This window comes from Gouania willdenowi, chromosome 22 (genome assembly GCF_900634775.1).
Source record: "Gouania willdenowi chromosome 22, fGouWil2.1, whole genome shotgun sequence".
NCBI classification, from domain to species: Eukaryota; Metazoa; Chordata; class Actinopteri; order Blenniiformes; family Gobiesocidae; genus Gouania; species Gouania willdenowi.
Genome location: NC_041065.1, coordinates 32227437 through 32249319, shown reverse-complemented (window position 1 = coordinate 32249319; position 21883 = coordinate 32227437). Strand labels below are relative to the sequence as shown.

Genomic DNA, 21883 nt, shown 5'->3' with positions numbered 1-21883 from the left:
CCGCTTATCGTGCTAACTTCCAGGATTTAATCAGTGTGTGCTGGATTACAAAGCTGACTAACGTTTTATGAAGCTAAATCACCATGGTAACTTAGGCTGAACGACTCACCTGGTCGGGAGTAGGTTTTGTTCTGGATAGGATCTTAGCAAGTGCTAAAAGCCCCGCCTCCTGACCAATCAGATGCACCCTTTCATTTACAGATGACATCATTTAGGAAAGATATAGATTTATATCTGATGGACTGATCTATAGTCAGCTGATAAAGCCTGTCTCGATCATATGAGCAGACGGGTGACGGCAGACGGTATATTAATTATTAATTAATTAATTCATTCATTCATACGCTATAGTGAGGCTGACCGCATCAGCAGGAACATACTACAGACTGTGAAACAATCCCAGTGTGTGTGTGTGTGATAAATAGGTCTACTTGAATAGAAATATGTGTGTTCCAGCTTCCTGCCTGAGTTTTTTCATTTCTGCCTTTTCTGTAACAACAGGGTTGTTTTTGGTATGAATTATGGATTTTAGTTGTTCATAATTTTATACTTAAGCAACACCTAACGTGGTCGGTACCAACTTATGAAGTGGATCAGATCTGAGCATAAAAGCTCCGCCTCCTGGTGCATGCAGCACCAACAGTGTTGCTCTTCGTTGTAATAATGGATTTATATTTATGACATTTGTTTTAAAATGATAAGCTGTTCCTCTATTGTAAAGACGCTCGCTCTGCCGGTTTTCTCCATTGCAATGATTGGTCAGATGATGCAAGCTCCACCCCTTTTATGTGAACACGCAGGCTGAAAACACTTGGCTTAAATTAGGTTATCTAAAGCTATTTCTAATACACTTTTCTGCTGTGAGATAGTGCCAACAACACACGAATAAACATGAACTGATTTACAATACAGGTGTACAAGCATGACAACACTATAACGTTGTATTTTCCTTTTTAAAAAGCTTAATTTATTACGCTTTGATAGACATAATTCAATAAATAGTGCTGTTTTTTTTAAATTATTTTTAAAGTCTTTACTTCAGTATGTTCTGTTAAATATTTAAATTTTTACTCAGGGCCCCATAAAGGCCCTGCACCTCAGCTTTCTTTACCCCCCGTCTTGCAGCGCCGCCTGCTGGTGACTCACTGACAGCACACGTGACGTGACTGTGGAGGGACGCAAAAAAATAAAAATAAAAATAAAAACTGTAGAGGGACGCGTCTACAGCGCCGCCATCTGGTGCTGGTGGAAGCAGCGGTACATGTAACATGTAACATGTAACATGTAACATGTAAGGGATAATATATTGTTAGCAGGTTGAAATAAACGCCGACAGGACGGACAGAACCATCGATGTTATGAATCTAGTGTTCCTATAGCAACAGCCTGTTACACAGAAGAAGAAAAAAAAGGGGGGGGGGGGGGGGGGGGGGGGGGGAAACAAACTTACTGCAGTTATTGATGGGTTAGAAATAATACAGCATCTATTAGAGCTAATAATAGGCCTACTTAATGATGGAATTATTGTTGTTGTAGACATTTCTTTATCTCTGGCTACATATTGCTCACATGTTTAAGGTTTCCCAAAGACCGGCTGAAACAGGGAGTCAAATACTAAATATTTGTGTAGATAGTTTTCTGTGAGGATTGTTTATGTTCTTGTTAATTGAATATTTCAGTACTTTCCCTACAATAATAATAAAGATGATGATGATAGGGATATAATATTAATAGTGACAGTAATATTAGTAATAGTAATAATAGTTATGGTTAGAATAATAATGATCGCAATAACAAAATAATATAAGAATCCAGTAACTATAATACAATAATAAAAATAATAATATTAATAATAAACAATATGAAATAATAATAATAAGGTAATCTAAGAATATAATATCACAAAATCTAGCAATAATAATAACAGCAATAACAATAATACAATGAGAACACAAGTAACTATAATTAAAAAAAAATTCAATGTATCTATCTATCTATCTATCTATCTATCTATCTATCTATCTATCTATCTATCTATCTATCTATCTATCATGTCTGACATTTGTTACAAACAAACCTTGTGAAAATTGCTTGAGAATTGAGCGATTTATGACAACTTTTATAGTGTAAACACATTATTCCTCTATAGATGTAATACACTGTAGGATTGCCACCGGTCCAAGATGGCTGCCCTGTTGACGCACCGCTTTAGTGGGCTGCAGTAGTCGATGCGGCACCTACGTATACAATGTCTATGAGCTCAGCCTCTGACGTACAGATCAATCAAAAGATGAAATCAGCCAATCACAGCTCAGCTCAGGGTTACTGGTTTTTATTCAGAGGATGGAGATACAAACAGTGCAGTGGTTTATAATATAATATATCACACAGAATATTAACGTGTTTTTCTAATATAGAAAAAGCACAGGAATAATTAGAGGAGTTTTCAGAAAAAAAAATAACAAAAGATTTTTATATAAAAACACAAAGAAACAGCGTTTGGTAACTTAAGAGATGTTTAAAAACACAGAAAGGATTACATACTGTCACTGTAGATACACAGGTGCGTGCGTGTGTGTGTCTCAGTTGTTGTGGCTGTAGTCTGTACAGATGTTGTGAACCACAGGTTGGATGAAGTCGCTCAACCCACTGAAGTCTCGTGTGAAGAAGGTGTGTGTGTCCTTGGGCTCTGATGACATCACTCTGAGGAGTTCCAGGGGTGCCCAGGCCACACCCACAGAGAAGATGGTGACACCTGTGATTAGTGGACATGTCACACTGTCAGTGATATCACTAAGACTTTCTGTCATGTTAATGCACTTATTCAGCCACTAGGGGGCGCAATCACATCACTCACACGTTTCAGAAATTTTCACAAATGTCATTCATACACACACACACACACACCTTGGCTGTGTGCAGCAGTGGCCGGCCCTCTGACGTCGTCGTACGATTGCCCGTCTGTCACCACGATGAGGAAGTTTCGTCCTCGAGCTGCAGGTCTGTAAGAAAAATAAATAATAATAATAATAATAAAACATCAGATTTTAGACGGTTTACAGCGGAGGAATAAAGATAAAATAAGGTTTTAATGTGCTTGTTAGTGAGGCTCCAGTCCAACAGGGGGCAGTAAAGTGTAACGTGTAGCATAAATAATGACAAGGTTTATAGAGTGGAGTGGTTACCTGAACAGGTTGTGTACGGCGTAGTTAATGGCCGACCCGGTGGACGTTCCTCCGCTCATGTAGGAAATCCTCCTCAGAGCATCGATGGCGTCCTCTTTGTTATCGTTGTCGAACATTCCGAACTCTAACCTCTGATCGTACGTGAACTGCACGGCGCCTAGCGCGACAACACAGCAGCAGTATGCACACATCACAGCCTGACTCAGCACCACACTAACGGAAAGGCTAACGTGATGGCTAATGTGAAGGCTTATGTGAAGGCTAATGTGAAGGTTAACGTGGAGGATAACTGACCAATGTGAGCGCCCACGTCTGAAATGTCGAAACTTCGGGCGATTCCGACGAGGAAGTCGAGGACCAGCTGAAAGTTGACATAGCCAACGCTCGACGAACCATCGATGAGGAAACCGATGTGTACCGAGTTATAGCAGGTCTTACCTAGAATAGGTACACAAAGTACACACAATGTACACAGAGGATGTGTTACAGTGTGGTACATTGTGTTATAATGTGTTACAGTTTGTTACAATGTGTGTTACAAGAGTAATAAAGTGTGTTATGGTGTGTACCTCTGTTAGTTCAGTATATTACAGTGATTTACATTATGTTGCATGTATGCTACAGTTTGTTATAGTGTGATACTTTATGTTACAGGTGTGTTACATTTATGTACTGTGTGTTACAGTGTGATACTTTGCATTACAGGTTTGTTACAGTGTGTAATGTCTGCTACATTGTCTAACAGGTGTGTTGCAGTGTGTCACAGGTGAGTTACATTGTGTAACAGGTGTGTGTGTGTTACGTTTTCTAACAAGTGTGTTTCAGTGTGTCACGTTGTCCAACAGGTGTGTTACATTGTGTAACAGGTGTGCTACATTGTGTAACAGGTGTGTCACATTGTTTAACAGGTGTGCTACAGTGTAACAGGTGTGTCACATTGTTTAACAGGTATGCTACATTGTGTAACAGGTGTGTCACATTGTCTAACAGGTGTGTTGCAGTGTGTCACATTGTGTAACAGGTGTGTCACATCGTCTAACAGGTGTGTTGCAGTGTGTCACATTGTGTAACAGGTGTGTTACATTGTGTAACAGGTGTGTCACATCGTCTAACAGGTGTGTTGCAGTGTGTCACATTGTGTAACAGGTGTGTTACATTGTGTAACAGATGAGATATATTGTGTAGTGTGTGGGTTACATTGTGTAACAGGTGTGTTACATTGTGTAACAGGTGTGTTACATTGTGTAACAGATGAGATACATTGTGTAGTGTGTGGGTTACATTGTGTAACAGGTGTGTCTTACTGCACAGCAGCTGGTCTAAGGAGCAGAGTCGTGTGGACAGAGCTCTGGTGTGTTTGGCAGCATTGAACCAGCTGGGGATGGAGTAGCTGAAGAAACCATTATCCTTACAGACGGCCTGTAGGGGGCGACAAACACACATTTAGGTATACATTCTAATGCCTTTATCACCCTCTCACAAATTCAGTCTACATACGAGAGTACTAGTTAAAGTATTAGTTAGAGTTCTAGTTAAATTAGTCGTATAAACAGAGTGATGGACCTTCCTGCTGAAGTTTCTGTCTGGCACCATGCTGAGTTCTTCTGGTGAGGCTTTAGCCACTGACACTATGAACACGTTGATGCCGCTGTCCCGCGCAAACGTAGCCGCCCGCTCCACGTCGTCTGATGGCCACCCGTCCACCAGCGCCAACAGCACCCGGGGGTGACCTCTACGAGCCCCCAGCTCTGAGGAGAAGATGGACTGTGCAGCGTGGAGGAGGGCTTTACCTGAGGGGGAGGAGCCATTAGAGTGTGTGTGTGTGTGTGTGTGTGTGTGTGTGTGTGTGTGTGTGTGTGTGTGCGTGTGTGTGTGTGTGTTACCAGTGTTGGCGTTTCCTCCCAGGTAAGTCGTCTGTCTGATGGCAAACAGAAGATCTTTGGGATGAGTGAAGTTGGTCAGCAAGAACTCAGTCTTTGGAGAGTCACTACACACACACGCACACACATACACACACAATTAAATATATAGACCATCTCCAGATTTGCACCAACCACAATGTGTGCAATAATGCCAAAATGATTATTAGCATAGTTGATAATGCATTGTTTAATGTTGTAAATTCATGATAAGATCTTTCTGCTTCATTTGTGTCGCTTCACCATTTACATTGTGAAGAAGAATTGAGCAACAGAAGAAGAACCAACCTAAAGTCTCAAAAACTTATACTACACACCTGAGGTAGATACATATTTTCTACAGACACTGTGTTTTATGACACTGAAAATATTTGTATATTATAAACATCATATTAAGAATTGAATTTATTATTTTTCAAATGAATTTTGGAACCCTTTGTTACCTGGCTTGTATCAGACCCACATGGGGTCCGGTCGCTCCGACCTTTAACGCTGCAGCGAGTTTAGCGATAAAGTTCTTCTGTAAGTTGAATCTTCTCTGACCGATGTTTGTGCTGCTGTCCATCACCACGGCGATGTCTGCCTGACAGTCTGCACACACACACACACACACAGAATTACCGCCCTCTAGTGGTAAGAGTGTGTAGAATTAAAAGTGGGCGGGGCTTGTGTCCTACCTTTGTTTCCGCCCATTAAGGCTTTCTTCACACTTTTCTTTGCTGCCAAACAACAAACGCATACATGTTCCTTCACTAGTTACACTCACTAGTTACTAGTGGACCAGGTGAACCTAACAATAGTGAGTGGGTCAGAGCTAACCTGGCTGAGCAGCAGACACAGAACCTGGACTGATTTCACTGGTTTTACTGGTTAACTCTAGCGGGATGCTGACCGGTTCTGCAGACACACAGTAGGTTAGACTCTACCTGACCAGGTCACCAGGTATACGGTTGATCAGGTGACCACCTACTGCTGAGGCTGAAGGAGGAGATCCAGTGGGACAAGGACTGAGACTGAACGCCGTGGGAAGAGGAGCCCCGGTAACCATGACGACCCTGAAGCCTTTTCAACCTCACGGTCCCTCCGGAGGTCCCCAGAAGACCACTGAAACAAGACACACACACAATCACAGCCATACACACTGACAGACGACTTCTAACGTACAAGAAGTGCAAACCTATGGGATCAAATTGGGGTCATAAAGATTTTGTGTGAAAAAAACATCTAAATTTGTAAAAGAGGTTTTGTGTGTCCACAAAATGGTGTCAGACGATTCACAAATACAAAAACACATGCAAATGAAAAAAACACTAATGCAAAAGCAACAAAACAAATGGAAGCGTCACTAACGGATGTTGAAAGACTTCAACTGTTCGCTGTTGGGTGATACCAAGTCATTTCAACACATTTCACGCACTTTGGCTTCATGTAAAGAATTTTCAACATGGGCGAGCAGTGAAATAACCCAAAGTTGGGGTCCAAAATAAAAATTAAGAAGTTGTAGTTCCTGAGATAGTGGAAGCTAAAAATGGATGAAAAATAACGAGGCACAAAAATATACACATAACCCCCTCACTAAATTGTCTAAATCTCAAAAAGTGTTCATCCAATCAAACTCAAAAATTACAGTGACTATTGAATAATTACAGAACAATTGGTAAAAATTTAAAACTTTTTTGAGACAGAGGTGCTTGAGATATTTGTTGAAATGACATGAAATGACCCTGTTATGTTAGCTGTTATGGTTAGCTGGTATGTTAGCTATTATGGTTAGCTGGTATGGTTAGCTGTTATGTTAGCTGGTATGGTTAGCTGTTATGTTAGCTGTTATGGTTAGCTGGTATGGTTAGCTGTTATGTTAGCTGGTATGGTTAGCTGTTATGGTTAGCTGGTATGGTTAGCTGTTATGTTAGCTGGTATGGTTAGCTGTTATGTTAGCTGGTATGGTTAGCTGTTATGGTTAGCTGTTATGGTTAGCTGTTAGGTTAGCTGGTATGTTAGCTGTTGTGTTAGCTGTTATGGTTAGCTGTTAGGTTAGCTGTTGTGTTAGCTGGTATGGTTAGCTGGTATGGTTAGCTGTTAGGTTAGCTGTTGTGTTAGCTGTTATGTTAGCTGGTATGGTTAGCTGTTAAGTTAGCTGTTATGGTTAGCTGTTATGTTAGCTGTTATGGTTAGCTGGTATGGTTAGCTGGTATGGTTAGCTGTTATGTTAGCTGGTATGGTTAGCTGTTGTGTTAGCTGGTATGGTTAGCTGTTAGGTTAGCTGTTGTGTTAGCTGGTATGGTTAGCTGTTATGTTAGCTGGTATGGTTAGCTGTTAAGTTAGCTGGTATGGTTAGCTGTTATGGTTAGCTGTTATGGTTAGCTGTTATGGTTAGCTGTTAGGTTAGCTGTTGTGTTAGCTGGTATGGTTAGCTGGTATGGTTAGCTGTTAGGTTAGCTGTTGTGTTAGCTGTTATGTTAGCTGTTAAGTTAGCTGGTATGGTTAGCTGTTATGGTTAGCTGTTATGTCTGTAGGAAACAAACCACATCAAGCGTAAAGCCTCCCCCTTTGCTAGCAAGAATTAACCAAGGAGCCTGTTTTTGTGTTATCACGAACTGTGTAAACACAACTGCCCCCGTAACTCTGAGATGCAGGACTAACCCCACTATGTGGTCTGTGAACTCAATACCGGAGCCGCTAAGACTGAACCAGCTATTTGAAGTACGTAGTATGAACCCTTCTTTTACGACTCCCCTTCCGGCCAAACAAAAGGACCAGAGAATCCAAGGACAGTTTTCCCCTATATTACCTCCCTGCGACATTTATGATCAAAAGAAGAACATCCCTCTTCTCCCCCGTATCAAACAGATACTGTGGGATGCTATAAGTTCAAAGAACGGTCCCAATGCCCTTTGACCCCCTGTGGTGAGATATCACAGGAAGACGCTTACCAGACCTTCACTGAGAGGTCTCCTAGTGAAGAAAGGAGAACAAAGAAATTGTATTATGTTTGAAAAGTTAGAAATGAGAACAACGAACATGTGTTTGACTGAAAAATTACAAATGAAAACATTGTTGTGGAATGATTTCTCCAGAAATTGGAATTACAAATATTGCTGTTCAATCACACTCGTTTCATGCAAGACAATAACCAACAGAATGCTATTTTAAAGTGTTTATCATTTAAAAGTGCTTAAAATTACCAGAAAAACATCACAAAAGTTAGTTTGAGGTATTTACTGCGACCGTATAGTTAAGAGGAGGCATAACATGATTTTTGACATTTATGTTATGAGTAATTACAGGTAAAATGCATTAATTAGTTCCTAAAGTGATTCGAGGCTATTTCCTAGTCGTGTTTGGTATCAAACTCTTTCGTAATACATGATATTTCAGGATATGATGTTGAAAAGATGTTTTGAAATATGTGGAATTAATTATTAGGCATTTTTTTATGTTTAGAATCATCCCTTGTCGTCTGTCTCTGTCTCACACTCACACACACCCAAGACACACCCACAAGCTGAAAGCAGAGACATTGACCAATCACCGACATGATCACAGAATAATCAACGAAGACGCCTCCTCCAAAAGGCGTCACCAAACGCCCTTTAAAAAAAGACGCGCGACCAGAAACAACAGTTTTGGACGCGGGCGTTCATGCTCACACGTGTTCCCTCATGTTTCCAGTCTTTTCATTTATTTCATTTTATTTTTAGTTGAAACAGTTAGATTTTGGAAACCACAGCTGCTTGGTTCGGACGAATACAGCATCTAGTGACGTGCGTAACAGCCGAAAGGAAGCCCGGCCCGCGACCCGTTGGGGTTAGCCAAGAGCCATTCTCTAAGCCAGCTGCGAAGGCCTAACCGCCCGGATCGGCTGAAGGGGCTACACTCTGTTGAACCGAAACAGAACCAACGGTGGCACGTCCTGCTGCATTGCTCAAACAGCACCTCCAGGTCCAACCCTGACATCTTCAAGGTACAAGAATGAACTCTCATCAGCAACTTTCATCTACAATAGATCACATACATATTTCCATAACTACAAACTTACACGCATTAACAACATCCTGCACACACAGTACATCTCATTCATGTTTGTTCGTCTCCCCCTTGTCCGTCCTCCTCTCTTTGTTATGAGCTCTCTTTATTTTATTCTTTGATTTTATGATTTTATTATTGAATATGTATCCTGCATTTTTATTCAATATTTAGTAGATTAGCATCCTTCTAGATTAGTGATTTCACTTTATTACGTATAATCCTCACTTTTATTAGCCTAGAAATGCATTTTATCATGATTTAATTATCCCATTTAAATGGATATTTTGACTGTGTTAATTGTTGACTTTTGAATAAAAGGTTAAACATAATATTTGATTCCTCTGATTCATTAAAGCTGTGATGATGGTGTAGATATCTGGTAGAATTCACTTTTCCCTGGTTTCACATTGATGAGTTTAGTCTAAAAACTTAGACATATTTCTCCTGTTAAAAGGAGTGGCACCCCGCAAATTTGAAGTAATATTAATAATCATAATTAATATTCTCAGTTATATAACCCATTAATAATAACTCATCTCATCTTCCTACATAATTTCTGACACCTCCAGATGGGACTAGCTGAAGCCATAAACACAGCGTTAATGAATAATCATTGGAATCAAAAGCCGGTCTAAAAACTGAACACTCGTGTTGCCAGATTGGTTCGGAAGCCGCCGAGCCCCGACCAATGTTGTATTCTAAGCAAAGCCGCCGCGCTAATGCTTAGAAACTGAATAAATAAGACCGCCGTGTCTCTGTGTTTAAAGCGCTAATGTTATGAAAGGCCGCCGCGCCAAAAGAAAAAGTTAAAATTAATCACTGCGCCGTCAGTGACTGTGACGTCAGAGGTAAACAGTAAGTTGCCAGAACCGGGAAAACCCCGTATAAAAGGAAAAGATACGCAGACAGTGCAAACTAGGACTTTGCTACCCCGAAGAGCTCTGAAACTCTGGTATCTACCGACGCAAACAAAGAGTAAGTCGTCTGAATCTTCCGTTCCTTAAAACGGACAAGCTATCGTTGTATTAGCTCATGTTAGCTCATTGTGGTTGGAACACATGTGTGTAGCTCCGGAAACCGGAAGCAAGTGTGTCAAGCCACCGCTCATACACAAAGACAGGCCTTCCTGTCCCTTTTTGAGACGCGACTGCCCCTCGTGGCGAGCTCGCGAATAACAGGCTAACGAGAGCCTCAGCATAGCAGCAGAAGCTTGCTATTAAGCGGTTAGCATCCGGCTAACCCAACGAGCCCAGTGAGGCTTTAAACAGATTCAAGTTACAGCGTGTCTTTTAGACACGTTTGGCTTGACAACTGTGCAGCGATACAGCTATCTTTACCGTCACTTTGCTGAAATCGTGTGGTTTTAAATGTGCTCGATCTGATTTTGTCATCTCTCAGAAACACACACACACGCGCACGCACACACAAGGCTCATAACTAAACGGAAGTTAAGCCATTAAAAGGGTAATCTTATTAAAACTAAGGTAACTCATTTAAATACAAGTGACGCACTAAAATCAAGGTTTAACAAGATTTAAACCAATTTGAAAAAATAATTAAACTAAAACAGTTTAAATAAATAAACTAATGATTAAAGTAAAATACACATTTTACTAAATGATTAATCCAGTGTGATTAAAATTAAATCAATTTGATTAAAAACAATTAAATTGATTAGGAAGTTAATTAAATGAAAGCAACTAATTTAAGAAGGATTTATTAATTAAAATAAGTTTAATAAAAGTTAAACCAGTTTTAATTAAGGTAATTAAATTCAACACAACCGAATTTAAACACAAACCATTCTTAAAAGTCAACCTAAAGAAAATTACAACTGAAATAAAACTGATAAATTAAAACAGAATTTAATTAATTAAAAATAACATTTATTGATTACGATAAATTCATTAAGATTTGAATTTAATTTCAAAAAAAAAAAAAAAAAAAAAATTTTTTTTTTTTTTTTTTCTCTTTTTCTTTTTCTTTTTCCAATTGATTGATCACCTGATTAATCTAAGGAAACTGAATCAAGGTAAAGCTAATTTAAACTAAAGTTTAAATTAATTGAGGAAAACATTTATTGATTAAAATAAATTCAATAAGATTTGAATTTAATTTCAATAAAACATTTTTTTAATTGATTAAAAATATCTGTTGATTAATTCAACGAAATTGAATTAAAGTAAAGTTAATTTAAATAAAAGTCTTAAATCAGTAAGAACAAGTCTTAAATGAGTAAGAACAATTGTTTAAATTAAACAAACCACACCAAACTTTTCAAGTTTACCACTCAGTTTTATTTACCAAACAGTGAATTGCTAAGAACAAACGAAATAAGATAAAACAATTTACTACCATTGTAATTTTTAAACTTTGTTTGAAAAATTATTTGAAATTTTGAAATTCTTTAGAGTTCTTCGTACGATTTTGATCCACAACAAATCAACATGTCTATCTCCTCAGAAGACCATCCAGCCGAGAACTTAGAATTTCTCCTCACAGAAATCTTAGGGGACGGAAAATCCACAATTGATGCCAAAATCCGAGAATCTCCCCCTCAAGAATTAGGAGACCTTGTGGCCGATTGCGTCACTGCAGCCGTTTACAAAAAAACTGAAGGATAAAGAGCTGGTTAAACAGCTTGGCTGTGTAATATCAGCATTCTCCGCCCAGTTAAAATACGAACAGAATCGGGTTAAAACCCTCGAGAGCGAACGAGACGCTCAACTCGAAAGCCATCGAGGAACGCGAAGCCCGCTGCGCGAACCTCACGGCCCAGTATGACGAAACACGTGAAGAAAATGGACTGCTCCAAATGCGTGTGACTTACCTAGAAGAAGCGGAAGATCAGGTTAATCAATTAATCACTGAGAATAAAGAATTAGAAAAATCCAAAGTGCTACTCGGTGATAAAATACGCGTTCTCGAACATGATTTCGACACCACCACCCGGGAATTAGACGCACAACTACACGAGTCAAATGATGGGAAGAAACTCCTCCTTGAGGCAGAAGGGGCGATCAAAGCCTCAAAAGCCAAAACTAAACTGCTCTCTAGAGAATTAGACGCAGAACGAGAGAGGGTTAATGACTTATTACAACAAGTAGCTGACGGTAAAGTAGCTACTGCTAAGGTTCAACGACAATTGAACCTCACCAGGAGAGAGCTCCTAGACGCAAGACGTGAGCTCGGGCACGCTCTCTCATCATTGTCAATGTCGGAGGCCGATGGCGATCCTGACTCCGACGGTGAAGACGCAACTCGACAAGTCCTGCGCACCACCGACCCACCGGTACGTCCGCGTCGCTTAAGGAGACCCCGGGATGCCTCCGCGGACCCTCCTATTGACGGCGGACCGACGCCCGCCAGGCCCCCGAATAGCAATCGACCATCCAACCGCGACCTGGATAAAATCGCCAGAAACATTCCGAGATTCGAACCAAAGTTCGACGAACCCCAAAATGCTAGAGCATTTTTGAGAGACATTGATTTTTATCTAAAAAGTTATCCAATGGCTAATGTTGAAGATAAAATCTACCTAATCAAAGCAACCTCGAGCAGGCTTGTCAATGATTTCATTGAACGTCAACTACCTCAGATCAGAAATGATTACACAACACTGTGCCGCCTCATGGTGGATGAATTTTCTGACGCACTTCATCAAACAGGTTTCGACTATGCCCACACCATTAAACAGGGGAAAAACGAATCACCCCAACAATATTACCACACCTTGCTACAGGCATACTTTGGTAATCGCAACGACCCATGGTATGGAGGAAGAAGAGCAGTTCAAACAACTGTTCCTCAGAAACCTTCACCACAGCACGAGCACCCATCTCGGCGTCGCGGCAGATCCCTATACCATGTCCAGTAAGAAACTTCGCGATCTTGCAATCAGAGGCTTCCTCTTGTACAAACAAAATTCGGCAAAATCCACACCTCGCGAAATGTTCCCGATAAAGAATAACTCTCACTCGCTGCAATTGGAAGGCATTCAAAAGGAACTCATCGTTCCTCAAGAGCATCCACCGCAAGCACCACAGACCCCTCCGCGGTACAACCAGCAACCGTACCATGGAATAAAGCCAAAACGATACCAAGATAACACCGATTATCGAGATTATGCGCCAAAACAAAACTTTCGGCACCAAAATTCTCGCCCTAACTCACACCACCAAGATCGCCGACCGCGACCACCGTGGTATGATTACAACCGTTCTGACCAGTGGAGAAGACACGACAACGACCGCCGAACACCTCCACTCAGAAACAAACACTCAAAACCTCGGTATCACAAAAATAACCAAAGGTCATACGACCAGCAGCCAAACAGATCAAGATCAGACAATGAACCTAATGAAATAGAAAGTTTAGAAATTAGGTTATCTAACCAAATCACTAAAGAAATGGCATCCATCAGGAAAATGTTCGAACAAATGATAGATGACAAAACCAATGATAAACCAAAACAATCAAAACGAAAAAATGACGATGATTCGCCTCGTGCTGTCTTGCTGGTGCAAACACATGCACCAAACCACCGTTTTTCCAATGGACATCAGTCCATTGAGGGTGATCCACCAATTCACCAATTCTTGTGTGAACCTCTACGAAAGAGGAATCGCCCGAAAGTTTTATATATCAGCCACTTTTGAAGGTGTGCTTACCAATGAAGCCTTACTTGACACTGGAGCAGACATATCCCTCATGTCCGCCCAACTGTTCAATGAGCTGCGCAGCCTAGCCAAGGAGACCAACCTAAGGTTGATACTCCAAGACTGCCACATTGACATTGAACCTTATGGCGACAATGCCACTGTTATCACGAAGAAGGCTCTCGTACAAGTCACCATAGGGCACCTGACCCTGGTGCACCCGTTTTACATCTCAGACCACAACCAGATTCCTCTTCTCATAGGTATCGATCTGCTCAACCGATTTGAGCCCCTGATCGACTTTCAAAATCGGAAAATCTGGGCCCAAGTCAGGCAGCCACTGCCGCTGCAGCATGACTCACTCGACGGAGTTCAGTGCTACCAACTGAACCACTCTCGGGCTCTAAAGGAGACCCCCAGCCGGTCTCCGGCCCAAATGCGTCCGGCTACTAAAACCGTAGACCGTACTCTAACGACCAAAAGTACCTCCCTGTGCACGTTAACCAACAACCCCCTCGCTACCGATGGTCTTGCGTTTCAGAACCGACACATCAACGATGCTCTCGCCAAAGAAAGGGCGCTATCAGGAACACCCTGGTCCTTTGACCCCACCCAGCTCGCTGAGCCCCACCCGTTGTCAGTGAATGCTATTACGCGCTCTCGTGCGGCTGCCGAGACCGACGCCCCATCGTCTTCGCAGGTCATCGCACCGGTAAAACCCGCTTTCACCGACAATGACCCAATAACGTTAAAAGTCTCCTCGGACTTTGCCTCCACACCCAGCCATCTGTTCGCTGCCCGTCGCTCATTACAGACAGTCAAGGGCACCTTGGTCCATGTTTCTGCAGACTCCCAAACGCATGCGTTCGTTGTCCCACAGAACCAAAGGGGGGTGATATTGGCACATGCCCATGACATGCCCTACGCCAGACACAGAGGAGTCAAAACCAAAACCAAGCTAACACCGCTACCGCTTACACCACCCACCAATACACGACCGATCTTGAGAACCACCTCCGAGCTACGTTCGCGTTCGCTCAAAAACATCTCAAAGAGAGTGCGAAAGGCCGTAAAACCTACTACGACCAAAAAGCCTCACAAGAGGAACTACAGGTGGAAGACCGCGTCTGGCATTATAGCTTTGCTCCGCCCGCCGGCAAAACCAATCATCATGCAACCAAATTGAAAAAATAAATAAATAAATAGAAGAAATTTCTTCCCAAATGAACAGGACCCTACCTGGTCACCGATAAACTGTCTCCAGTGGTGTACCAAATAAGGATTCCGAGCACAAAAACCGAATCAAAGCTCAAATGGGTCCACCGAAAACCAAATTAAGCTATACAGAACACTAAAATCAACAGACAAGCCATCAACCGCGAGCTGAATAAACCCTACGAGCCAAGAGATAGCATTCCTAATTAACCTACCAGTCGTCACGTTCAATAACATCTACCACCTCAAGGACGACATAAACTCAGACCTAGGAACTAGAATCCACTACGCTATCTGGTCCCACCGAGGACACACCCGAGGGTCAGGATTTAACCGTGCTGGTTGACCCGTAAACTTCCAATCAGCCATCCCATTGATCAGGCCCCAGACATTAGCATATCTAACACCCTGTAACTGAGACCACCAACTCGTCTCATTATATAGGCACAGGCCAAATTTAGGTAGAGCAAAAGAAAGCTCTTCTTTTTCTCTCATTTAGTTTAAGCTCCCTTAGGGACTTACTTTTGTGTGTTTAGATTTGATTCTTTTATACCCTGCATGCTTTGTCTTTGTCTTATTGATGTGCACCAGGAGTAACTGACCGATACCACGCTATCTATGTGTTATGTGTACACTTTTATGTTACCCCATCCTGCTGATCCCAAATTACATGTTCGCACCGAGCATCGTTGAGGGACACATAGCAACATATAGTACACACACCTAGTCTGCCTCCCTGGTCTACGGGTGCCCACTGCCAAGCGGCACCTTAGAATCGACTCCATGGCCGCCCAACTCCTACCTCCATGGTCCACGGGCATTAACACCAGGCAATGCTCCAACGCCAGCCACCAGGTGCTCCAGGCGTCAACCTCCGGGGCTCCAGCCTCAAACCTCCGGGGCTCCAGTCTTCAACCGCCAGGGCTCCAGTCTTCAACCTCCGGGGCTCCAGCCTCAACCACCAGGGGCTCTTGCTTCAACCTCCCAGCGTTGCCTCCAGTATTGACTTCCTGGCAATGCTGCTCATCTCAACGTCAAGGTGAGAGTGATTTCCCTACCCTACAGGGGGAAACACCTCCAAGTTCCAACAAGGACGTTGGACTTTTGTCACTCCTGAACTTTCGTCAGGGTGTGTGAGGACCTCAACACACCTTTACCTGTTTCTAGTTGTTGTCAACTTGAAGGTTCGTTCCCTTTTTGTTTCCTCAAAAGAACTATTTGATAAGAGCTTCAAAGCATTGAAACCTTATCAACAGGGGGATTATGTAGGAAACAAACCACATCAAGCGTAAAGCCTCCCCCTTTGCTAGCAAGAATTAACCAAGGAGCCTGTTTTTGTGTTATCACGAACTGTGTAAACACAACTGCCCCCGTAACTCTGAGATGCAGGACTAACCCCACTATGTGGTCTGTGAACTCAATACCGGAGCCGCTAAGACTGAACCAGCTATTTGAAGTACGTAGTATGAACCCTTCTTTTACGACTCCCCTTCCGGCCAAACAAAAGGACCAGAGAATCCAAGGACAGTTTTCCCCTATATTACCTCCCTGCGACATTTATGATCAAAAGAAGAACATCCCTCTTCTCCCCCGTATCAAACAGATACTGTGGGATGCTATAAGTTCAAAGAACGGTCCCAATGCCCTTTGACCCCCTGTGGTGAGATATCACAGGAAGACGCTTACCAGACCTTCACTGAGAGGTCTCCTAGTGAAGAAAGGAGAACAAAGAAATTGTATTATGTTTGAAAAGTTAGAAATGAGAACAACGAACATGTGTTTGACTGAAAAATTACAAATGAAAACATTGTTGTGGAATGATTTCTCCAGAAATTGGAATTACAAATATTGCTGTTCAATCACACTCGTTTCATGCAAGACAATAACCAACAGAATGCTATTTTAAAGTGTTTATCATTTAAAAGTGCTTAAAATTACCAGAAAAACATCACAAAAGTTAGTTTGAGGTATTTACTGCGACCGTATAGTTAAGAGGAGGCATAACATGATTTTTGACATTTATGTTATGAGTAATTACAGGTAAAATGCATTAATTAGTTCCTAAAGTGATTCGAGGCTATTTCCTAGTCGTGTTTGGTATCAAACTCTTTCGTAATACATGATATTTCAGGATATGATGTTGAAAAGATGTTTTGAAATATGTGGAATTAATTATTAGGCATTTTTTTATGTTTAGAATCATCCCTTGTCGTCTGTCTCTGTCTCACACTCACACACACCCAAGACACACCCACAAGCTGAAAGCAGAGACATTGACCAATCACCGACATGATCACAGAATAATCAACGAAGACGCCTCCTCCAAAAGGCGTCACCAAACGCCCTTTAAAAAAAGACGCGCGACCAGAAACAACAGTTTTGGACGCGGGCGTTCATGCTCACACGTGTTCCCTCATGTTTCCAGTCTTTTCATTTATTTCATTTTATTTTTAGTTGAAACAGTTAGATTTTGGAAACCACAGCTGCTTGGTTCGGACGAATACAGCATCTAGTGACGTGCGTAACAGCCGAAAGGAAGCCCGGCCCGCGACCCGTTGGGGTTAGCCAAGAGCCATTCTCTAAGCCAGCTGCGAAGGCCTAACCGCCCGGATCGGCTGAAGGGGCTACACTCTGTTGAACCGAAACAGAACCAACGGTGGCACGTCCTGCTGCATTGCTCAAACAGCACCTCCAGGTCCAACCCTGACATCTTCAAGGTACAAGAATGAACTCTCATCAGCAACTTTCATCTACAATAGATCACATACATATTTCCATAACTACAAACTTACACGCATTAACAACATCCTGCACACACAGTACATCTCATTCATGTTTGTTCGTCTCCCCCTTGTCCGTCCTCCTCTCTTTGTTATGAGCTCTCTTTATTTTATTCTTTGATTTTATGATTTATTATTGAATATGTATCCTGCATTTTTATTCAATATTTAGTAGATTAGCATCCTTCTAGATTAGTGATTTCACTTTATTACGTATAATCCTCACTTTTATTAGCCTAGAAATGCATTTTATCATGATTTAATTATCCCATTTAAATGGATATTTTGACTGTGTTAATTGTTGACTTTTGAATAAAAGGTTAAACATAATATTTGATTCCTCTGATTCATTAAAGCTGTGATGATGGTGTAGATATCTGGTAGAATTCACTTTTCCCTGGTTTCACATTGATGAGTTTAGTCTAAAAACTTAGACATATTTCTCCTGTTAAAAGGAGTGGCACCCCGCAAATTTGAAGTAATATTAATAATCATAATTAATATTCTCAGTTATATAACCCATTAATAATAACTCATCTCATCTTCCTACATGTCAATCAATCAATCAATCAATCTTTATTTGTATAGCGCCAAATCATAACCAATGGTATCTCAAGGCACTTTACAGTAGAGCAGTCTTAAGGACGGACTCTTCATTTTATGGATACACACATATGCATATATACGTATATACACATACATATGTATCCCACACCCAACATGTGTGGTAACATTATGTTAGCTGGTATGGTTAGCTGTTATGTTAGCTGGTATGTTTAGCTGTTATGGTTAGCTGTTATGGTTAGCTGGTATGGTTAGCTGTTATGTTAGATGGTATGGTTAGCTGGTATGGTTAGCTGTTATATTAGCTGGTATGGTTAGCTGTTAGGTTAGCTGGTACGTTAGCTGTTGTGTTAGCTGGTATGGTTAGCTGTTATGGTTAGCTGTTATGTTAGCTGGTATGGTTAGCTGTTATGGTTAGCTGTTAAGTTAGCTGTTATGGTTAGCTGGTATGGTTAGCTGGTATGGTTAGCTGTTATGGTTAGCTGTTATGTTAGCTGGTATGGTTAGCTGTTAGGTTAGCTGTTGTGTTAGCTGGTATGGTTAGCTGTTAGGTTAGCTGTTGTGTTAGCTGGTATGGTTAGCTGTTATGTTAGCTGGTATGGTTAGCTGTTAAGTTAGCTGGTATGGTTAGCTGTTATGTTAGCTGGTATGGTTAGCTGTTATGTTAGCTGGTATGTTTAGCTGTTATGGTTAGCTGGTATGTTAGCTGTTATGTTAGCTGGTATGTCACTGTTATGTTAGCTGGTATGGTTAGCTGTTATGTTAGCTGGTATGGTTAGCTGTTATGGTTAGCTGTTAGGTTAGCTGGTATGGTTATCTAGCATGGTTAGCTGTTATGTTCGCTGGTATGGTTAGCTGTTATGTTAGCTGGTATGTTAGCTGTGTACCCTGTGTGAGCAGCAGAGGGCGCAACTTCCTGTCACACCATGTTTGTGCTGACTCACTCTTCCTATTCTCACTGCTGATCCATCCAGAACTTGCTAGAAGCTCGTTAGCTGATGTTTTCACACTGAGGAGATAATCCTGCTCACTTTTAATCCCATTTAATCACATTCTTTCATGCTCTGCTGGTATTACATCACATCATGGAGGCGGAGTCAAGTGGACCGACCTCTGACCCAGACACTACACTTTCACAATGACAACACAGATATTATGGGATGGATTATTTAATGTTTGGATAAACAAACAACATTTAAAAACACAGAAATGATTCACATTCAGACAAATATCAAACCAGATTAAGTAGTGCTGTATGTGAACAGGATCAGGAGTCAAATAAAAGTGCTTTATGTGTCAGAAACTAGTCACAAGGTAACATGATGACCAGTCTAACCCTAACAGCAGTGCCATTAATCAAATGTAATTAGGTGAAGAAGCAGAAGAAGGTCAAACTTACTGTACATTAATTTATAGTAACTTACAGTAACTTTAACTTACAGTAACATTGTGAGTTACACTAACATTAACTTACAGTAAGTTATAGTAACTTAAACTTTTTGTACCTTAGCAGCTCCTGTGACTGGAGGTCAAATGGAGGTCAAACGGAGGTCAAACGGAGGTCCTACCTGTGGACAGCAGCTCCACACACAGAGGACACGGCGGCGTAAACGTTCGTCCCAAACACTGACGTTCTCCTCAGGAGACAACCTGCAGGGCATCCCACCAGCAGCCCGTCCTCACTCAGGTCGGCTCCCCGGGTCTCGCAGGTGATTGGGTACGGCACTGAATAACACACAGAACCACATGGTGAGCCCCCCCCTGCTGGAGGACATGTCACAAATAAATAAAAACTAACCAACCCATCGCTCACTAACCTACTGGTTACTAACTGGTTATTAACCTGTTACAAACTGGTTATTGTCTCATTTACTTACTGACAGCAGGCTAGGTATTAACTGGTTAGTAGCTGGTTACAAACTGGGTACTAGACTACTTAATGAGTCTCAGTCTCGCTCATCTATTGGTTACTAACCAGTTACAGACTGGTTATTAACTTGTTACTTAACTTGGTATTAACATACTCGAGTGTTATTGGTGATTAGATACTGATTTAGTAGTTATTAGCCTGACACTAGTTGGTTAGAGTGGTTAATGCCTCAATCCTGCTTTAGTTACTAGCTGGTTATTGGTTGGAAGCCAAGTGAGTACTAGTTAGTTTCCCCAGGACATAAAATATTATTGTGATTAAACAGTAACACTAAAGTCCAGCTGACTAACTGCCAGTGATAGTTATAAGTTAAGTAAAAATATATATGTTAGCTATTTAGTTAAACCCATTCACTGAGGAAAAAACTAAACCAGTCAGTAGAAAAAATAACTAGTTTAACTAACTAGTGAGAAGTTTAATGAGCAGCTAGTTATAGAAACTCTTACCCTACTTATTAACTAGCTAACTTATTAACTTACATTCAGGGTCGATGCAGAACGATGAAAGGATCTGGAACAAAAGTCCTTCAAGAAAGAAATCAACACATCATCATTTCCATCTCAGGACAGTTACAGTAACTTAAAGTCATTTATAGTAACTTTAACCTATAGTAACTTTAACTTATACTAACTTATAGTAACTAATACTAACTTAAAGAAACTTTAACTTCAAGTACATTACAGTAATGCAGCATAGACTATAATATTATAGATCAGAGGTTTACCTGTCAGAGGCAGAAGAACAGTGAGATGATCCATTTCTGCTCCTAAAACATTTAAACATAAAAACAGGTTAACACACAAAGGACTAGTAAAGGTACTAGTTAAAATAAACCAGGTCACAGTGAGAGGAATAGTAAAGATACTAGTTAATTAAAACAGGTCCAATTCAGTGGATTAGTAAATGCACTGGTTAATGGTGAAGGTAGTAAATAAACCAGCTGACAGTGGGTTAGTAAAGAGTTTAACTGAATAAACCATAGTAACCATTACCTGGTTAGTTCCCTTTGTCAGTAACTAGTGTGACAATGAGGAGCTGAGACTGAGCTGCTGGGAGACCCTTTAAATACACACACACACACACACAGAGAGAGGGAGGAGCTTCAGAGGCATGAATAGAACTGACTCTAATAGTCTGTGTGTGTGTGTGTGTGTGTTAGTCCCTCTGACAGATCGACTGAGGCTTTAGATAAACTAAAATAACGGCTCATATGCAGACGTGGAGCAGTGAATAGGAGCAGGTGTGTGTAGATGTTTGCTGAGTCAGCAGTGTGTCAGCATGTTTTCCCTGAGCGCTGCCTGCAGGTACGACAGGCTGTGATGTGCTGAGTGATGGAGTCACTGACCTGCTTCACCTTCATCCCCTTCTTCTTCCTCAGAATCATCTTCATCATTTTAACTAGATTAATATTTAACAAAGTAAAAGTATAGAATACAGATGTTTAAGAATATGGCAAAACTGGTCCGTCTTTGGCCACTGAACTAAAAGGAGTTTGAAACCAAAACCAGTCGGCTCTGATGGACCTGTGAGACAGTCCAGGTTCTGCTGACCTGTTCCTGGTACACCAAAGCCATGAAGCACAAACATCTGTGGAAACTTTTCT

The 21883-nt window shown here is 41.2% G+C and overlaps 1 protein-coding gene across 1 annotated transcript; it reads right to left on the bottom strand.

Moving 5' to 3' along the window:
- Positions 1-2316: 2316 nt before the first annotated feature.
- On the bottom strand, positions 2317-21339 carry coch (coagulation factor C homolog, cochlin (Limulus polyphemus)). The gene is made up of 15 exons (XM_028438417.1): positions 21273-21339; positions 21005-21046; positions 20760-20804; positions 19919-20075; positions 6075-6208; positions 5924-6001; positions 5782-5823; positions 5548-5695; positions 5069-5172; positions 4749-4975; positions 4490-4604; positions 3480-3623; positions 3186-3342; positions 2908-3002; positions 2317-2755 (listed from the first exon to the last, which is right to left on the bottom strand). The coding sequence occupies exons 2-15, from the start codon at positions 21036-21038 to the stop codon at positions 2583-2585; spliced, it is 1653 nt and encodes a 550-aa protein (XP_028294218.1). The 5' UTR covers positions 21039-21046; positions 21273-21339; the 3' UTR covers positions 2317-2582.
- Between the last annotated feature and the right edge of the window lie 544 nt (positions 21340-21883).

Excerpts from the sequence above, each read along its gene's own strand:
- coch (XM_028438417.1), bottom strand. The coding sequence starts at position 21,038 with ATGGATCATCTCACTGTTCTTCTGCCTCTGACAG. Across the intron at positions 6,209-19,918 it reads TGTGGAGCTGCTGTCCACAG|TGGTCTTCTGGGGACCTCCG; the intron begins GTAGGACCTCCG and ends GTCTTGTTTCAG. Across the intron at positions 3,343-3,479 it reads AGACGTGGGCGCTCACATTG|GCGCCGTGCAGTTCACGTAC; the intron begins GTCAGTTATCCT and ends TTGTCGCGCTAG.